The sequence below is a fragment of the Anoplophora glabripennis genome, unplaced genomic scaffold, assembly GCF_000390285.2.
Source record: "Anoplophora glabripennis isolate ALB-LARVAE unplaced genomic scaffold, Agla_2.0 scaffold217, whole genome shotgun sequence".
NCBI classification, from domain to species: Eukaryota; Metazoa; Arthropoda; class Insecta; order Coleoptera; family Cerambycidae; genus Anoplophora; species Anoplophora glabripennis.
Genome location: NW_019416331.1, coordinates 204253 through 223769, shown reverse-complemented (window position 1 = coordinate 223769; position 19517 = coordinate 204253). Strand labels below are relative to the sequence as shown.

Sequence of the window (19517 nt, the reverse complement as noted above, 5' to 3'; positions counted from 1 at the left end):
CTCGATTCCTCCGCTTTTCCACTCGGAAAAGTCCAAAAACATGGCAATTTCCCGGGGTCTTGAAAAGTCAAAGCAACATCTTTTATTTTTAGCTTAAGTAACTGGAAATTTTGTTGCAAATGCCGATTTAAATTTGTCCGACAGAAATTCCTCCGACATTGACGTGTCTACCGGTCGAAACATGCCAAAATAACAGGGTATTGAAAATCAATTACCACATAGGTAATTTTTAGTAAAATTAATTGTAAATAATTAATTCAGTCAAAAAGTATTGTTGTCCGACAAATTTCAAGCCGCGTTTTTTCAGTCCGGCAACTGGAAATCGGAATTTTCACGGGGTATGATAAATCGATTACCACATGTCGGACAAAACTAACACACGATAGAAAAGTGTTTTTTATAAGCAAAAATTGTAATATCCGACAAAAATATATCAGCAAATCGTCAGTCCGACAAAAAATGATGAAAAATATTTCGTAAAAAATGTGCACATGTATTTATAATTTCTAATAAGATATTTTCATATATTAAGCAAAATTCCATATAAATATACAATACAGGGTGTTTCAGAAAGACCTTCCATAAATACAGCATTATATTCAAAATTGCCTATGTCACATGTATGGTATATGACATCTGCCGAGCGAAATTTTATTAAATAATTTTGGATATGTACAAAACATGTTCCTTTGAAAGTAAGTAATGATAAAATTCGTGGAAATTAAGTTAGTTTAATGTTTTAATTAAGGAAATAAATTTGACATTTTCATTTTAGTGTTAAAAACGAAACCGGCATTTTCAACTTAAGTCATCACTAAGCCATGAAAAAATTTTTACTTTCATTCTTTCGCATAAACGAGTAGAAAAACATTTTTTTTCCCTAGCTTAAATCACGGAGCTTTACTCTGAAACTGTCTATCTGTTTCAACACAAAATATTCTACTTTTGACAGAAAAATATTTATAACTGTCATTGTAACAATAATCTCGATAGTTTGATAAACCCCATAACATCCCTACATCTCGAGCTTTCGACATGCGTGTAAGGAGAACAAACTACACTACTAAAATACCTCAATCCTCGTCGGATATCCCTCACCGGGCCTTTCATTCAACTAGCACGCACAGCGCTCAAGCGGAAAAGTCACGCGGCGACTAAAGACAACGTCCGCGACGACGACGACTATCAACCTGTGCTAAGGTGAGAGAAGCAAGACATTTACCATTATTCCATTTGGAGAGCATCTCTCCCTGCTTCTGCCAGTCCGTGAAGTTGACGGGTCTGCCGACGCGCACCCTGGGCCTGCCTCGAAACATTTTCCCTCGGAGATGGCGCCGCACCTCCTCCACTAGGCATCGTGCACCATTACCACTGACACTTTTTTTAGATAGTCCCTCCGCCACGCTGGGTACTGGGTAACACCTTCGGCAGGCGCCAGTTGAGAGGTACGTACAATAGTCCGCGAAAAAAATGTTATCACTTTTAAGCAATAACCTGAAGATGATCTATTGACAATGTATTTTTCATAATATCTCTAATTCCCTGTGAATGACATTTTTCTAAGTGTGGCGATTCAATTTTATCGACTTAAGCGTTTGTTAAACTGGATGAATAAAAGTTAATACCTACTACATAATTATATCTAACTCTGCTAATTTGTTGCCGTATCCCACAAATTGTTTTGCAGGAATTTTAACAAGTAGGTGGAAAAAAATATGCAGAATCCAAATCGGCAAAACAATTACGATATAATTTGTTGTTATTTTGTTGACCCAGCGACAAAACGGGATGGTGAAAATTGAAAGGGCCATATTTTTATAAAGATCCATGGGACCAATACGGTTTCTTAGAAGAGGATATCTATTCTCATAAAAAATTTAAAAGTTTCGGTCCAAAACGATATAAATAAGTAAAAATAGAGGCAGCATACCCTTGGACCCTGAAAAGGGTTGCAAGTTGCACGAATATGTGCGTAATATACAAGCATATTTTTTTTTTCATTATCGACAAATACATAAATACAATTAGAAGCTTATTTGTTTTGCAAAATTTTCATATTTGTTAAAGTTATCAAAAATGGGATGTTTGTATAGATACAACTAATTTAATTTACTGAAAAATTAAAAAAAAAAACGCGTAAATTATGTCAGTTCATTATAATAAATATATATATTTTTGCGAACTTTTCGAGATCCTAGATGCTGCCCCTATTTCAATTATTTATTCTTTTTGTAAGTCTAGAAATCATGATATGAGTAGCATGCTTCTTTATAAAAATATGGCCACTTCAATTTTCACCAGACAGCTGTGTTAATCTATGATAAATAAATTTTTAAAAAGCTAAAGCAATCAATATTCTTTTCCCGTAAATAAATGATGGGCATCGGATTTAGTAGAATTTGCAAAAATAACGTCGAGAGTTATACAGGGTGTTAATTTTTGACAAAAAAAAATGTACGCCACTGACTTTTAGTAATTTTTATATATATTTTTTTAATTAAGCAACTAAAAATACAACTTTTTTGTCTCCTGAATGTTTTTCGTATCTTGATTAATTTTTGGAGAAAAAAATAAAATCCACTTAATTGCATATCCCTGGACTACACAAGAAACATATTCGTTAAGGTACCGCTCGGGACGCCACTGGACTTAACAAATCTAATCAAGTTAGGGTTAAATTAGCCCTTTAACATTACAAATAACACTGCCAAATTACAACAAAAATGGGTAAAGGGTGTTTAAGATATTTACGAAATAGCAATTTTTTACAATAGTTTAACACCCTGTATCTTGAAAACGAAGCATCTGCGGACCAATGTTTACATGAACTGTTTATTGTGCATACTTAATTAACACCCTGTATAAATGATTTTATTTCAGCTCACCTAGATTTATTATACTCTTGAAGTTGAGAGTTGAGAATCGATTATTAAATTTGGATAATTCTTGGTAAAAGCTATATTTTTAGAGTTTTTCCTCTACTGTATTCAATTTACTGACAAGTGACAGCTACCATTTTTTTTACTTATTTTTGCTTGAAAAATGTTTCCTTAATGAGGTATATCGGGGTCCGAGGGAAATGAGGATCGCAGGGGGGGTTCTATGCTTTTCTTATGGGACTAAAACCCGCTACCAACTTGAAAAAATTAAATTCTATTGAAATTATTTGCGATAAACATTATCTATAAATATAGCAAAGAAATCTACTCAATATGCACATAACATACATACTGAAAATTAACAACATAAAAATATCATATTTAAGTAGTTTTAAATTATATTTAATGAACGCATAAACACTATGTAGATGTGGCAACAGCGCTAATAATCGAGTGCAGTTGTACACACTGCGAACCTACAGACCTCGGACATCGGAGATATTGCGCGTCAAATTCGGGTAAAGATGCGTACGCGTTCAAAAATGTATTGTGTGTAAACTATGTACAATATAATTATTATATATAGCAAATATATCGTATTATCCTCGCGAAGATTTGTATCCTTTATTTAAAATCCGTAAATCATGTGAACTGGTAAAACAACGAGAATTATGTTAATTTAGTTCTAAAGAAATGAAATGACACTCGCGCCCATCTCTCGTCCAAGTCAAAGAAAATGTTGGATGCAATTTTGAAGGTTCTGTGATAGAAATTACATTATTACTCACTGTTCGTGTTTTTCATCTCTATTTTAGTAATGTTACAAAAGTTTTGCAACTATAACTAATTTTTTAGATATAAAGTTTGCCGAGAAATATTTATTTCCTTTGTTATTCTGTACAAATGCTTTTATCTCAAGTATTACTAATTATATTAATCAAGTAAAGAAAACTTTATGTAATCCTAAATATTACGGTACGAATTACGATGTTTTTATAAACCATTAAATATATTAAAAGGATTTATCAACTGTATTTTTTATTCCAATAAATACATCACAGCTTCCTAGCCTTTTTTAATTAATTTAATTTTTTAAAAACATTGCAGAAAATAATCTTTTGTGGATAATTTATTATTGATAACAATGTACATGGGATTTAGGAAAAATGTATATGTTTGATATCAATTTCGTTTTTATCAAGCCTTTCAAATGTATTCCCTCCTTGCTGTCAGCTGATTGCGACGTTGCCACATTAATCCTCAAGTCAGACAGAAATGCAATTATTGGTTTTTGTTTCTAATTAATACAGCTGTACTATGTTCAAAACTTAGTTTTACATCAAAAATAAGATAATACTGTGTACTATATATGGAAAACTTTTATTTCACAATTTCTACAATATTTTTCTCAGTTATGGGCAAAAAAAGAGCCGCACCGTCCATCTTCGCCATATAAACCTATGTTAAAATGAACAATTTTCAACAACAATATCTCAAAATCTAGATTCAAAAAAAAAATAAATAAAAAAAATACGACGCACAGAGGGAGCACTCGGTAATACGCTATATAAATTTCAAGTACATCTGTGCATTTTAGTAAACCCGATATACCTCCTTAAACTGTATACACATTCTTTAGGACACTATGTACAACAAAATATATTTTATCGTTTACCGAGTTGTGAAAAATGAACGCAACATTTTTTATAATTCTGTATAAAGATGAATAACCGATAACGAAATATTTTTACCTAATTTGACATTGATACGTTAGATTCGAAAATGTAAAAAAAAAGTTTCACCAGATCATCTTCAAGTACATAAGTTGTATATAATAAAAAAATATTCTTTCGTAAACAGTTATTATAGCTTTTGAACATTACATTCTAAAAATACATTTACCTGAATGCATAACATTCATTTACGTTTATTAGGAATTATATAAAATTGTCTCGCTTAAATAGATATTTTATTGACGCACAAGGAGTTATTTTTGTACTCATTTTAAAAGTATATTAAGTTAATTAAAACAAATTTACTTTCTTTTAATGCAACAATACGAAATTGTGATTACTCTTTGTTAAGAGAATAGGACAGCAAGAATACAGAATATTTCTTTGACTGATTGCATTATATTATTTAAAAATTTCAATATATCAAGTATGTGTTTTTGTATTAATCACGTTTAGACATATCATTAGTAGCTGTTTACTAGATATTGTTGGTGTAATTCAATGGCATGCAGCCCATAGGCGTTGGATATCTTTTACATAGGTACCTAGATTTCTGGTATCTAAGAACATTATTTGACATTATTTTGAATTTGTAATTGTAATACTTTTAAAATAGAGTAAAAAAATGCGAGTGCTCATAATAAAATGTGTTTTTTTTTTTGTAATTTTACAATAAACAAAATTTCAGTATTCCGCCCCACCACGTATCTCTCAAGAGGCACCCCCGAATTACCTGGCAGTCTGTAAGCACCCAATGCGGCCACAGTCACAACTTTTTCAGCTGAAAGTTTTTCGCGCACAACTCCCGCCGACTTCGGGAGTACCACAAAGCACTCTTCGCGTATCCCCACAACTAAAACATGAATGGGCGACGCGGATTGTGAACGACGCCGTTTTTGTGACTGCTGGTACTAGGAGGCGTCGCGGCAGACGTCTGTTCTTGGACGCGCTCCAAAGTTTTCATTAGTTGAAGGTATATCGGTGTTTTAAACCGGACATTACGGATTTTATATTTGATCACTGAAAGACGAAAACTCTTCTGAGACTGAGGAAGAAAATGAATAAATTACTAAAGTCAGTGTTAAGTGAATATTATTTTGTTAAAGTATTGCTGCAAATATGTACCTTAGCTGTAAAGAAAAAATATTAACTTGCATGGGTATTTTGCGATATATCTTAATTTTATAATTATAGTTTTATAAATTAAATAGTTTTTTTACGAAAATAGTTCTATAGAAAATTAAAGGCTTATTAAAAAATATATATATTTTTTTAACAACTTTTTCATTGTGTAGTCAGGAAACATAGATTATATTAAAACATGACAGCAATTTCTAAAATAATCTCTCAGGTTATTTTGAACAGATAACATAAAAATTGGCGTCAGACAGTTGGTTTCTTAACTAACACTGTTTATTCTGCAACAATGCCAAGTTTATATAAAGTGTATACAAATTAGTAGGTCAATCCGCTACTAGGGTGAAAATGTCATTTTTAATTGGCACCCCATTTTCTAGACAAAGGATGTTAAAGCAAAAATTTTAAAAATTATGTTTATCAATAACTCCGTTGTTTTTTAACATACTGATAGACCGTGAGCTAGCGCATATGGGTGTGTTGTCATCGAAATATGTCTGGCATTTTGAGATCTGAAAAAGGTAAGTTAGTTAATGAAAATACAGATGGCTTAAGGGCCGACCCGTGTTCGAAAATTTGGAAAACTAATTTCCTTTTGCATAAAATAATTAGTTTTTCATTCATTTTAAGGTGTCTGGAAGTTGATGCAAAAATAGACATTAACAATATTCAAATGCCAGGCGTTTTTAAATGGCCGAAAGGGTGGTTCATAGGGCTGAACTTGCAAGAAGATAAAAAAATCATCGTTTACTTTTTGTCTGGCAATCGATACAATGAAAATTTTTGTTATGAAAATGATAAAAATAAATTGCCACAGGGTTTCCAATGTTCGGAGTCGAGTTTCTCTGTGGAAAATTATCTGAAAATTTTTAACATTTTTTAGCGATCACTATTTGTCTGGTATCTCGGGTAATTAATACCCATATTTATTGTCACAAAACATTTGCCAGACAAATTGGAAAAATTGTGCCAGACAAANTAAAAAAATAAATTATTTACATGCAGAAATCAGTTAAATTCCCCCGCTACTTGAGGGCAGTTTTTGGGGGGGGGAGGGGTGGATTTAGGGCTTTGTGCCCATCGAAACTTTTGATGTACATGTTAAGAACTATCAACCTGCGAACTTTCAAAAAAATTGGCCAAAAGCCACTTTCCATAAGAAAAGTGTGGGATCCTTGGAAAATGGAAAAATTGTGCCAGACAAAAGAAAATTCGTAAAAAATATATTAAAGTTTATGATTTATTTTTGTCTGGCATTTTGAATTTCAATTAGAAATACGCGTATAAACACAATATACAAATGCCAGACAAGTTGAGATGTTCGAAAATGTATAAATAAATTGAAAAGTTACAAAAAAAATTAATGAATACATACTTGGTTTTCTTTTTTTTCTAATTTAAACGATTTATTTTTGTCTGGCATTTTGCATTATTATTGGAAATACTTATTTATACTTCAGGTTGAAACGCCATACAAGTTGGGTTGTTCGAAAATTAAAAAAAAAAAATTAAATTAAATAGTTGTAAAAAAATTAATGAAAACTTCAGTGTCTTTTTTTTGTCTGGCAATTCGTTTTTTAATAAAAAATACACAACTCAAATTAAAAATGCCAGACAAGTTGGGCTGTACGAAAATATATGGGAAATAAATAAACAAACTTGTAAAAAAATATAATTTCTCATTTTTTTTCGACTTTTTCATATAAACATACTCAAGATACTATTTCCGACGTAAAATTTCCTGCTGAATCTGATGCTGTCAATAGAAGTGTCTTACCTAGCCAAGAAAAGTTGGAAAGTAGGAAAAACCTTCGTAAATTTAAAAAATTCAAATTTTAAATCATTTTATTATTTTTTTACAACTCTATTTATATATTTTCGAACAGCCCAACATGTCTGGCATTTTTAATTTGAGTTTGTAAATGTATTTTTTATTAAAAAACGAATTGCCAGACAAAAAAAATATCAAATTATCAAATTATTAAGAAACAGTGTCTTTTAAAGTACTGTTTTAGAGATCGTCACATTTTACTCAATAATTTTAGGAATTATCTAAAGGTACTGGAATCTCTGCCAAAAATCCCAAGGAAATGTATTCAAAGTTAACTTGAAAGATGGATTATACAAAATAATCAAGTAGCCAATGTCAGACGACTTGGATTACTGAAATAATACGAATGTTTCGGATTAGCAGTCACAGGTAAATCACCATCAAAAAGACCTATGAAATTGTTGAACAAAAAATATAAAATTCCTCGACATTTAATCCAGGTGGCGAGAAAATCTGGATTAAAAGAAAATTATTAACCATTTTCATCTATACATTGGCTTAAAATTCATTTGGTATGTCTGTATGATAATTGCTAGATTTTCATCTGCTAATAAGTGAGTGTTATGAATATTAGTCACTCCGTTAGATTTAAATGTTGCCTAAAAAACAAAATATTTCTTATAAAAAGAGGATCTCTGTTGTTTTCTTAGCGTATTCAGTGGCAAAACATTTTTATTGTTTCGAAATTCTGAAGTAGAAGCACAATAGTAATATTTTTTAAGAAATTCTGCAATTCAGTGGAAATTTAGCTTTATAAACAAAGTAATCTCTGGTCAACAGCTTGACCTACTAATTTGTGACACTCCGTATAAGTATAGCTCGCAAAATAGGCACATAATTAAGAAATTCATTTTGTTTCCACAATTTGCCTAAAGGTTATATTCTTCACTATGTCTTTATACTGGGTGTCCCGGTACTTGATACAAAAAAGTACAGATAGATGAGGTCAAAATAATATAAGTTCTTCATATATTTTTTTTTTCATACGGGCGTTCGTTAACAAGTTACGGGCCCTCAAAGGTGAAAATTAAAAAATTACACAGTTACAGCATCAAAAACAAGCTGTACGCAAGTGTTATCGATCACCAAATTTGCATCATGCTGAAATTAATAGTTCATAGACTGTAAATAAAAATAACTTTTTAATTTTTACCTTTGAGGGCCCGTAACTTGTTAACGAAGGCCCGTATGAAAAAAATTTATATGAAGAACTGATATTATTTTGTCCTTATATATCTATACTCGACTTTTTTGTATCAAGTACCGCGATACCCTGTATAAAATATTCTCATGATTATTTAGATAAAAGTTTCGAGGAAAGAANACAAAACTAATTGTAAAGGGTCTACGATTAATTTTAATTCTGATGAAAATGGTACAGCGTTTACTGCTCATTTTTCCTTAAAAAATATGAGCAACCCATCTGTTTTTGACGATAACTCCTTCAATTTTGCTCTAATTAACTTTTATAAGTACTCATTTTGAAGGTCTCTTTGAGTACAACAAAAAACTCCTGGAGCGTTATACACGTAAAATTAATCCTTTTTCAGTTATTTCACGTTGAATACATCGATTCAAGTATTCCCCCCATAACAAGTCCCCTTCCACTAACCATATTTCGCTTTGTATAGGACGTACTAGACTTTTTAAAAAACGATTTTCTTTGTTTATTTATAAGCTATATTTTTGTTCGTTGCACTTTTTTTAATAAAATGGGTAGTTTTTGAGTTATTCGTGAAAAATACTTTGAAACAGTGTTTTTTTTTTCACTCAAAATTCCAAGTTTTCAATCGTGAATAACTAAAAAACTATTGATTTCTAGAAAAAATTCTTCGAATATTTTTTGCTCAAAATTTGAATCTCTATCGATGTCCATTTCCGATTTGAAAAAACAATTTCCACCCCCGAGAAAGGGTGTCAACCCCCAAGCGGGTGGAAGCGTCAATCGGCGCTATGTCACTAATGTTCATTGACCTTTTATCTAACTATCTGCCAAATTTCAAGTCGATCGGTTCAGTTCCAAAGAATTCGGAGGTGAAAAGCTTCAATGACTGTACTATAATTGCTGTCGTATTTGGCTAAAAAACAAGGGGTTACATTACGACCTAGTTTTTATGTGTGCATGATTTTGTTGATTGCATAGACAATTCCCTGGTCAGTAAATAATTGTTTATAGAGTAAAATATTGAAAAATTAAAAAAAAAATCTAAATGGTTATAAAAGTATAATAATAGGTACTTTTAGCATTGATCATTATTTATTGTATCTCTAAGAAATTGTGTGCCCTTTCTAAACCTTAATTTAAACCCACGGTACGCGATAAACTTTTTAAAATTTTCTTAATTAACAATTCTGTCAATCGAAAACCACTTGATCGATCGTTGCAAAATTTTTAGGGTAGAATTGACATGTTTTACTATTTATTCACAAAGTTTCAACAATATTTATAAATTATTTTAAAAATTGCTCCAAGTATACATATGATTTTCTATTTTTCGCCCATTGTTAATGCAAAATTCAACTTTTTTTATTCGTTTTATTGAAAAACGTCTAATAATTGACTTTTTATTTAGGGCTTACTTTCAGCGTTACAGGAAAAATTATGTCAAAAAACGGGTCATTTTTCGTTATTTTTGTAAGTTTGTTGTTGCCCTGAATGGTTTTTTGGAATAGGCAAACTCGGATTCTTATTCTACATAATATTTGGGATTTTTCTGTACAACAAAATAGATGACTTCAAATACAAACGCCTCGAATGCTTACCGCCTGGACTATACGCAAATGTTCCTATTTTATTCATCGTTTCGAAAACGATTATTTATTCCATACTTTCCTTCCACACGGTATACTATTTTAGCGTAAAAATTCAAATACCAAGTTCATTTCACCACCGACGCGATGTTATCCAGACAAAGAATGGATCCCGCCTGCTTTTAGTCTTTCAGAATGAACCCAAATAGAAATTTCACTCATGTTTTATTTCCGATTATTATTAGATTCAAGTTTAACGGGGCGAACACTGGAATCCAAATTGTCACCTTTCGTTATTCGCTACTTTTGACGTAGCTACAGAAATCATCGCGAAAATATATTTTATTCACTAAATGATATTATTGTAGAAGGCTGTTTCGACGGTACGAGTCGCCTACAGGGTTGACACACTTCTACTGCCCTACCTTAATAACCATGCGACGTGGTAGTTACCGTAATCAATAATATTCGACCCGAAAATAGAAATGAAACACCCCATGGTTCGTAAACATTCAATAAAGCATAAAATACGTACAGGCAATATCGTGTTACAACTGTACAGGGTGTATTTAAATGAAGAAGCACATATTGATCACGGGAGGTTACAGGTATAGGCCAATCAATAGAGCATTAAATCAGTGATTTTGTGACAAAAATACTACATAGTAGCAAACGGACTGTGCCGTCATATAAAAGACAGTCTGTAGATACATGCTTACATGTTTCCTACTTCAATTTACCGTTAATTAATTTTTTTATGCAAAAAAAAACGTATTTTTTTAGTTTTTTGCTTATAAAAGCTAAACTAACGAAGCAATCTGAATGCTATAACGAGACAATTTGTGGAGAATCGAAATACGAATAAAACAAGAGGTTAATTGATCCGATCGGATAATTAGAAACGAAGAAAACCCGGAAAACCAGAAACCCAGAGGTAGTGATGGAAAATTCCCGGGAACTTATTTTTAGGGATTTTTTTATTAAAAGCCATTTTTAAACAAATAGAATATTTCTAATAAACATGTAACAAAAAATAAATTCTGATTTCTCAAAAAAAAAAAATAATAGGTAATAAAATAAAACAAGTGAAAACAAACAAAAACAAAAAAAAACAGAAGGGATCTACCTCAAAACCCCTTCCTTAATATAACCTAACCTAATATAAATTCTCGCAAACTGGGAATTTGTAAAACGTTGGGAATATTCCCGGGAAAATTCCCATTTCTGATTTTTATCGAAATGGGAATATTCCCTGCGGCCATCACTTAGAGGTGGTCCGATTTTAATTTTTCAGGGGAATTATAAAAGTATAAGGATAATACTACAAAACGTAATATTACTAATTTTCCGATAAAATGATGCGAAATAGGTGAAAAATTCCACCAAATGTGCTCAAAAACGGCCGAGCGCATGTACGCGAGCAGTATGGGAAGATTGGTAAATGAGGGGCAGTGGATATACAGGGTGGTCCGAATTTTATGCAGGAAAATTCGAGGGCAGATAGATCTCTTTAAAATAATATGTGTTTGCCTTATAAACATAGGTCTGAAACGGTCCCGTTTTAGAGATACATGGTGTTAGAGTTATTAAAAAAAAAAATAATTTTTGTTTATATTTCAGGAATCTATTAATCGACCTCAATAAAATTTGGTACAGATAATCTATGATAGTAGGCCTTGCATTTCCTAAATCATCTCCCTACGCCACCGCATTTTTTACAATATTGTAACGAATTTATATTCTAATGCACAAAATACATAAAAAAAGGTGACTTATTAATATGTATTCTTTGGAACAGAAAAGTACATTTTGTATGAAAACTTTCAAATATTTTTTCAAATTTCGTCGAAAACACTTTTCCTTTTAACTTTTTTTTTAGTAAGTTTCATACCCCGCCGCTGTCCTTTTTGTTCCGACACATATTTGCTTGAAAAATTTCCATACATGACAAACTAATTTGGTCACTCTGTAGTATACGACCATTATAAAAACATTTTTTCAAATATTATTTGAAAACGACAGACAGTTTCGCTTATCAGAACAAATAAAAGAAGCAGCTAACGACTTTTGAAGTACCGAAATGTGTAACTCCAGATTTAATACATAATTTAAATTATTTCTCGATTGCCAGTAAAACATTATTTGTTTATCGGAAATACGATCGGCAATAATTACATTATCTATTTTAAATAATAAAGCACTGAAGGGTTTATTCACGAAAATATGTTATCTGTTAACTTTCCAATTTTTTTATAGAGTTTGGATAAAACGAGGGAAAAAATTAACGCAATTTTATTGGCAAGAATAAAGAAAATATAGCTTAGTGGGATGATCAAGCTGATTTTCGTGAGATTATCCGCGTACCTAAATAACATGACATATCAAACATTATAAATTGCACAACATAGATATCTATATTAATCGGAATTTCGTTTCATCGAGTTTTATACATATTTTACCACATTTCATTGCTTTTTGATAGTAGCTGCTTTATATTTATATAACAAATATTTGATATTTAGAAGTGATTCAAGGAAATATAAAAAAACTGGTACATTTAACATTTCTTAAATACATTTTTATTTACTTTCATGAATTCAAATCCTAAAAATCCTATCAAATAAAGTCAGTCAATGTACTTTGATATAAAAGAGATTATTAATTGATGATATTGCCGGAAACAAACACTTTTACATGCCCCAATATCATTGATTTGCACCAGCAATATCTACTAAACGTTTAGTAAATGATAATTATCTAAAACGTCATTTCTAAGTATAACTAATTCAAAAACACATACCTGACATATTGATATTGTTAAATCATTTTCAAAGAAACATCTTTTATTCTTGTTGCTCTAACACAACCCTTTAGACCAAAACCTAAAAATACCCAGGGTACCTAAGACTTCGCCATTATTGCATTTCCCTTTAGTACTGCTTTTTTCCCGCCGCAATACCGTGAATTATGAATCTTATCTACGGGGATTAATATCTTTTGCATATTTTTGATTGATTTAATTAAATAGGATATTTAGGAAAATGCTTTGAATATATTTGAATTAACTCAACATCTTCAAAATAAAGAACTTTTTACATTATGACGTTTCAGATATCCATATACTCTATTTGAGTATTTATTACTCTTACTTACTTACTTACTTACTCTTACTTTTATATTATTTGAGTATTTTGCTACTCGTGAAAAAAAATATAATAATTAATTAAATAAACCTTTGCACCAAGGGTTATTTTTAAGGGATGCGTTTTATTAATCTCAATTTAGTATAGGGAAACATTCGTGCAACGTGTTAGTGACATCAATTAATAAATTATTAAGAAAAAAAAATGCGTTATTTTTTCACAATGTCGTGTTAAACTCATCAAATATCGAAAACGAACAATTCAAAATTTTGAAAAAGAATCAAATTTTTTCAAAATTTTGCTTTATTTTTTTACAATATCACAAAGGTTAATAAAATGTAAATTCATTTTTTTTATGAAAAAAAATTGGAAAATTGGAAAACCGTTTTTTTTAAAGGCTTTGAAACTTTCGAAAAAAGGATCAATAAATCGTATAGCGATTGCGAGTTTAAAAATGTAGGAAAATTCACTTGGGGGTATCAATTGCAATTAAGTTTAACACGATGAAATACGGCATGTGAAGAAAACAATCGCATCAAAAATGAACAGAAAATGATTCAGTAAAATTTTCTGAAAATTTCGAAATCAAAAAAATTACCTATTTCCAATTTTTTTTTAAATTAAAAAAAATATATATTTTTCGACATTTGAAATATTCAATGTGAAATTGTAAAAAAAAGATAACGCAAAACAATTTTGAAAAATTTTCAAAAATTTGATTTTTTAAATTGAATTTTATTTCAAAATTTTGAATTTTTTTTTCGATATTTAGCGAGTTTTCAGAAAGTCATTTTTTGCACTTTTTCAAGTTAATATTGAGTATAAAAAAATATATTTTTTTTTCAAACATACCAAAAGGCCCTTGAAGAAAATTGATCCGTTTCCAAAACCCACCTTCTGTTCGTACGATGATATCCAGTTTAAGAGATATCGAAAATAAAAAAAAGGTGACTTTCCACTAAAAAGCCGATATCCCAATAAGAAAAAATCGTACAGAAATTAAAAAAAATCAAATTGAAAATTGTTTTTATTTTTTTTCTCAATACGACCATTATTCACGAAGTCACAACCTTTCCAGAATCACTAACAAAATTGGAAATTTCGTGCCGGTGTCTTATGAACTAACGTTATCATTTTGTTCAGAGATAATATTTTTTCCGCTATTAATATTATTTCTATTATTTTTTATTTTGCAACTTTAAAAGCAACATTTTAAATACATCAAATTATCTCCTACTAATCGCTTTCTTTATCAAATCGAGTGGATTTTATTATTTTGAAGAGGTGTCATCTAAACTACCGAAAATCTGTGTCTTATCAGCGTATTTTGCCCGTCACTTGCACACGACTTTTCCACCTTTATCTATCGAAACGTCACCAGTTACGAGTTTCGCAATTTTACTGGAGGTGTGACACCAGAAGACAAAGTTCGGAAGACTTACTTCGTCGTACCGGCCTCAAAGGGTCTAAATTTACAGAAGAATTCGTTTAAAGATTTAAGTTTGAAACTTTTCCATATCATTAATTTCTTGATAAGATACGTCTATCGTATTACAGCTGTTAAACCCCATTATGTGCACGTAAACACGTAGCCCCGACATGTCGCAGATTTTTTAGAATTCATACATACGGATATAATTATAATGTATCCGCGGGTATATTATACAAGGTATTACAAAAATGTAGATCAAGCCATTTTTCATGTACGTGCTTATTTTTCAAAATTACATTTCGGTAATAACTACGCTGTTTTTTTAAGACAATAAGTTGAAATTTTGTACAGACTTTTACCTTATGTCGACATATCTTTTGTATAATTTTGGCCGAAAAAACAAAAATCTGAAATTTCTTAATTTTATATTTTGACCCTAAAAAATTTTGATTCAGGCTTGGTTTTAGAAATATTGCACCTTTCTGGAACACTACAGTTTTTCTAAAAAGATGTTGAAACAGACGATACGGCGTAATTTAATACCCGCGATATTTACTTTATGTTAGTTTTTTTTCATTTGTACAGGGTCGTTGACATGTACGAAAATGGTCGATTATCCTAAAATAAGAGTTACCAGAAAATAATAAGACAAACGTTTTAAGGTTTTTTAAAATCTATTGCAATAAAGAAAAATTAAGTATACAGGATGAGTCAAAGAGTCAAACGAAACAAGGTTTTCCTAAATTAAGAAAAATGCAAAAAATGTATAGGTATTTTTTCAGCCGGCCATGTGATTTATTTAGTATTCGTCTTTTGTTTTTTAATATTGTCAGTTAATTTATTTTTGAGAGATTGTTGAACGACTATTACTTGGTTATAAATGTTGAAAGGTGTTCTATTTAAAAAAACTGTTTATGTAATATCGGAAAAACTGTGTGATTTCTAAAAAATCTGACTATACTAATGGATTTCTCATAGAAAAGAGAACAAATAATCTTGAAACATTTTTTTTCTAAATTTAATAACAAAGGAGATAGAGAGGTTAATGTAAATGGGTGATTTAAAAAAAAATCTGTATACCTAAAACTAATCAAGTTAGCCAAGATCTTTTTTGGTACCAGCGAAGTAAACTCAAAAGGAGAGGAGGGGAGTTCGATATCAGATTTTTTGTATCTATAACCTTTTCAGCTGTACCCTATATAGGCCAGGAAATATAGAGTTGGACGCGATTTTTTATTTCAGCAAGCTGAATTTATCACTATAGATGCTTAATATTATGTACAATAACATATTAGTTTCCACAGTCATAAAAATAGAGGGAAGATTGTTTACAGGCTGGTTAATTGGATAATTAATATGAAAAGAAAAGAGCTGTAAGTTAAAAAAAAATCGTCAAGATTCGTTGAAAAACAACGGAGTTGCAGACAGTCAAATATATTATTTACGGCAGGACTATGAATATTATCGTCATTTTCTTCGGACTTGCTGTCGTTCGCTTCCCCCAACCTTCCGCCGCGCCACGGCTCGCCGAAAAATCAAGCGACCCACTGACTTTTGNTAAAGTAGGACTCTATGATAAACACTTTTTGTTCTTGAGAAAACATCATTTTAAACGCTTTTTAAAACGAAAATATTCAAATTGATAGCGGCGATATAGCGCTTTGACAGACGACGTTTAAGTTCATTTGCTATACGCTACGCCCTACGTCCAAATTTTCAGAACCAACTTGACCACGTTTTTATTTGAACGCTCGTTATATTATGTATTAACTATACTAAATATTGCTTGGAAAATACTACCTTCTTCTCCTCAGAGACGATACTGATCGAATTTTAAGTTATTACTTCCAAAATATAATACGCGAATTTCAAAATACACATGATTAAATCTCATTTTAATATGTAGTTCAAATTATAATCCAATATGATACTTATTTCATATTTTTGTGGTAGACACATCTTAAAAATATTTCAACAAAATTACTTACACTACATAAAAAATTAAAAATTGTAAAAGCAAAATTTTTCCTTAAAATTTTTGTATGATCAAAATTTAAAAAGTCAGTCGCTCTCAATTTAACTGCCAAAATGACACTCTTTACAAAAGGATTTACAGTTTATATTAATTTCACTACTACTTTACTTTTATAGATTAACTAATGTGGTACCTAATTAACAGTTATACTTCATATAATTCAATTTCTAAATTTTCTGAATTTCTCAACACAAATTAGCAACCTTGCACTTCACTGGTTAAAACACACAAGAAAAAATACCTGGGCCGACACTATAACTTAAAAAAGCATACCGGACCACACGCAAACGTCCCAACACAACGGCACTCCACAATTTTTTTACGTTAACTGTGCGCGATGACTACTCTGCAATTATTAATTCCGCTAGAGCAATTCATTAATATTTATTACATTGCATTACTTTTATGGGCTACACAATAAAATTAAAACTTTTCTACTAAGTGCACGAACTCAATTGATTCAATCTGTGGTTTCAATTAACGAAATATCCTAGTGAGGATGATAAAAAAATTTTGTGCACGATTTTTCCCTTACGTTACGCAATTACCGACATTAAAACTGCATCAAATCTGGGTTTCGAGGACTTCATTCGAAACAAAAAGATAAAAACCACATTGTCGTGATAAGTTTAAAAAGCTATGCAAATAAAAATATGTAACATGTGACGACAATCACAGTAATGCTTTATCTGGAGGATTATGTATTTTTAACAATAAAAAAAATGTTTCAAATATGTCCGCCAAGTGACAGGACATTTGTTTTATTTTTTGCTTATTTTTATCAACAGACTACATTTTTGCTTATTATAAACTATTATAATTAAAATTAAGTATCATAAATTATAAGCATTTAATTCTAGATGCGTTTATATAAATCAAACATGTTTAACTGTATAAAAGTGATTTTGAGTTCAATAATAATACTAAAATTCATATCTCCTAAACGATGTTCTAATCAACTACAACAATAAATGCAGATATTTATATAAAACTAATTGAAATTCATACTTAAAACTGCTTTTCCGATCACGTATAATATAAAGGAAATTACCCTCAACCATAAATGACGAACTCAATACATAATCTTTTCTTTCCTCCTTTATTTTATTTCCTTCATTACGCACCTTTACAAATCCTTAAAGACAGGATATAAATTTTATAAGTAAATATAAAAAATATGTATGTGCACAACAATAAAAAAAGCGGAGAATACTAAATGTAATAAGATCTCAGAAAAATTATTCAGACCCGGAATTTACCTGGTATGAGAAACATCATATTTTATGAAGAATAATTAAAAACGAATGGTGGAAAGTGTGAGATTTTCATATAAAAAAGCAACACGATACAAAAGCAAATTAACTAATAATTATATAATGTTTGTAGGTACACAATGTGTTATTAGTTTAAAATTAATTATGATGTCTATCTTCTCACATTTTTATGTACTGACATGGTAATAATAGATGTAATACATTGCAAAATTACGAAAACCTCCTCAAGTGAGAAATATCATTTATCATTTTATTTAAACTACAAGGTAACTTCCTTATACGATTTTAATTTTGTACCTTCTAACAAAAACCAGATATACCACGAAAAATGTGTCCTTAACATTACATAACAATAAGAAGTTTTGAAAAACAGAAGCTTAAAATTCAACAGACTGATTCATTTCATTTTCAACAAAATAGTTTATAGAACACAAAAAACTTTATTATGTTTAACTGGTTGCCTAACAATAAAATATTGCCAACAATTACTATTATCAGACGAGATAAATTATTATGACCAAATATAATCCAAGCTCTCACATGTTGATTAAATAATATTAAAAACAGTTAGAAAAGTTAGAGTTAAAAACAAAATAAAATTTATACTGCGATTTCGCAATTCACGATTTCTCTAATTAACGTGCTGTTTATTTACTTTTTTCTTTCGTATTTTTTTAAAATACATACTTTTCAAATTCAAGTCTACGTAGCAAACAACAATAATATTTTGCCTGGCAAAATATTGTTGTTTGCTGATTTAACTTTGACATTTCTATTTTGGCGTTAAAATTTTTACTAATGGCGTTACTTCGTCTTCTGGGTCATTAATTTTGGCATAAAAGTTCAACACACTCTTATTTTTAAACACCGTATGCCTTCTTGACACGTGCTCAGATTTTGTTATTCTTTTACGCTTTTTAGTCTGTAGTCTGCGAGCCATTATGGTAAATATAGATATAGTTTAACTTTAATTTGTTCTATAATTGTAGATATATAGTCGCAGGATCAGAAATTCTTCCGATGAAAACAATATACGTCTTGCTTTCAAAAATTATTTTCCTTTCTTATCTGTATTTATTGTAGGGTGTGAATGCATAAAATAACATGTAAATGATCCATATTTTCACTAGTGCAATAAAAGTGCGACTAAATAGAGTGTGAATTAAAACTTATTATATATATTTGGCGATAAAATATAATATAGCTTAAAAAACAATTTCTCGGTATTCGCTATTTTCTTAGATCACCAAACACAAAATATAATAACGTTTTAAACGTTATTGTTTCACATTTGACATAAAA

The 19517-nt window shown here is 30.3% G+C and overlaps 1 protein-coding gene across 1 annotated transcript in view; it reads right to left on the bottom strand.

Moving 5' to 3' along the window:
* The window catches only part of LOC111691398 (trafficking kinesin-binding protein 1-like), an 83448-nt gene that overhangs the window by 45292 nt on the left and 18639 nt on the right, over positions 1 to 19517 (bottom strand). The window contains exons 3-4 of the mRNA XM_023454136.1: positions 5346 to 5657; positions 1223 to 1422 (exon numbers count right to left, since the gene is read on the bottom strand). Of these exons, the coding sequence (XP_023309904.1) occupies positions 1223 to 1316 (94 nt within the window). The 5' untranslated portion in view covers positions 1317 to 1422; positions 5346 to 5657. The remainder of the gene's footprint in view (positions 1 to 1222; positions 1423 to 5345; positions 5658 to 19517) is intronic.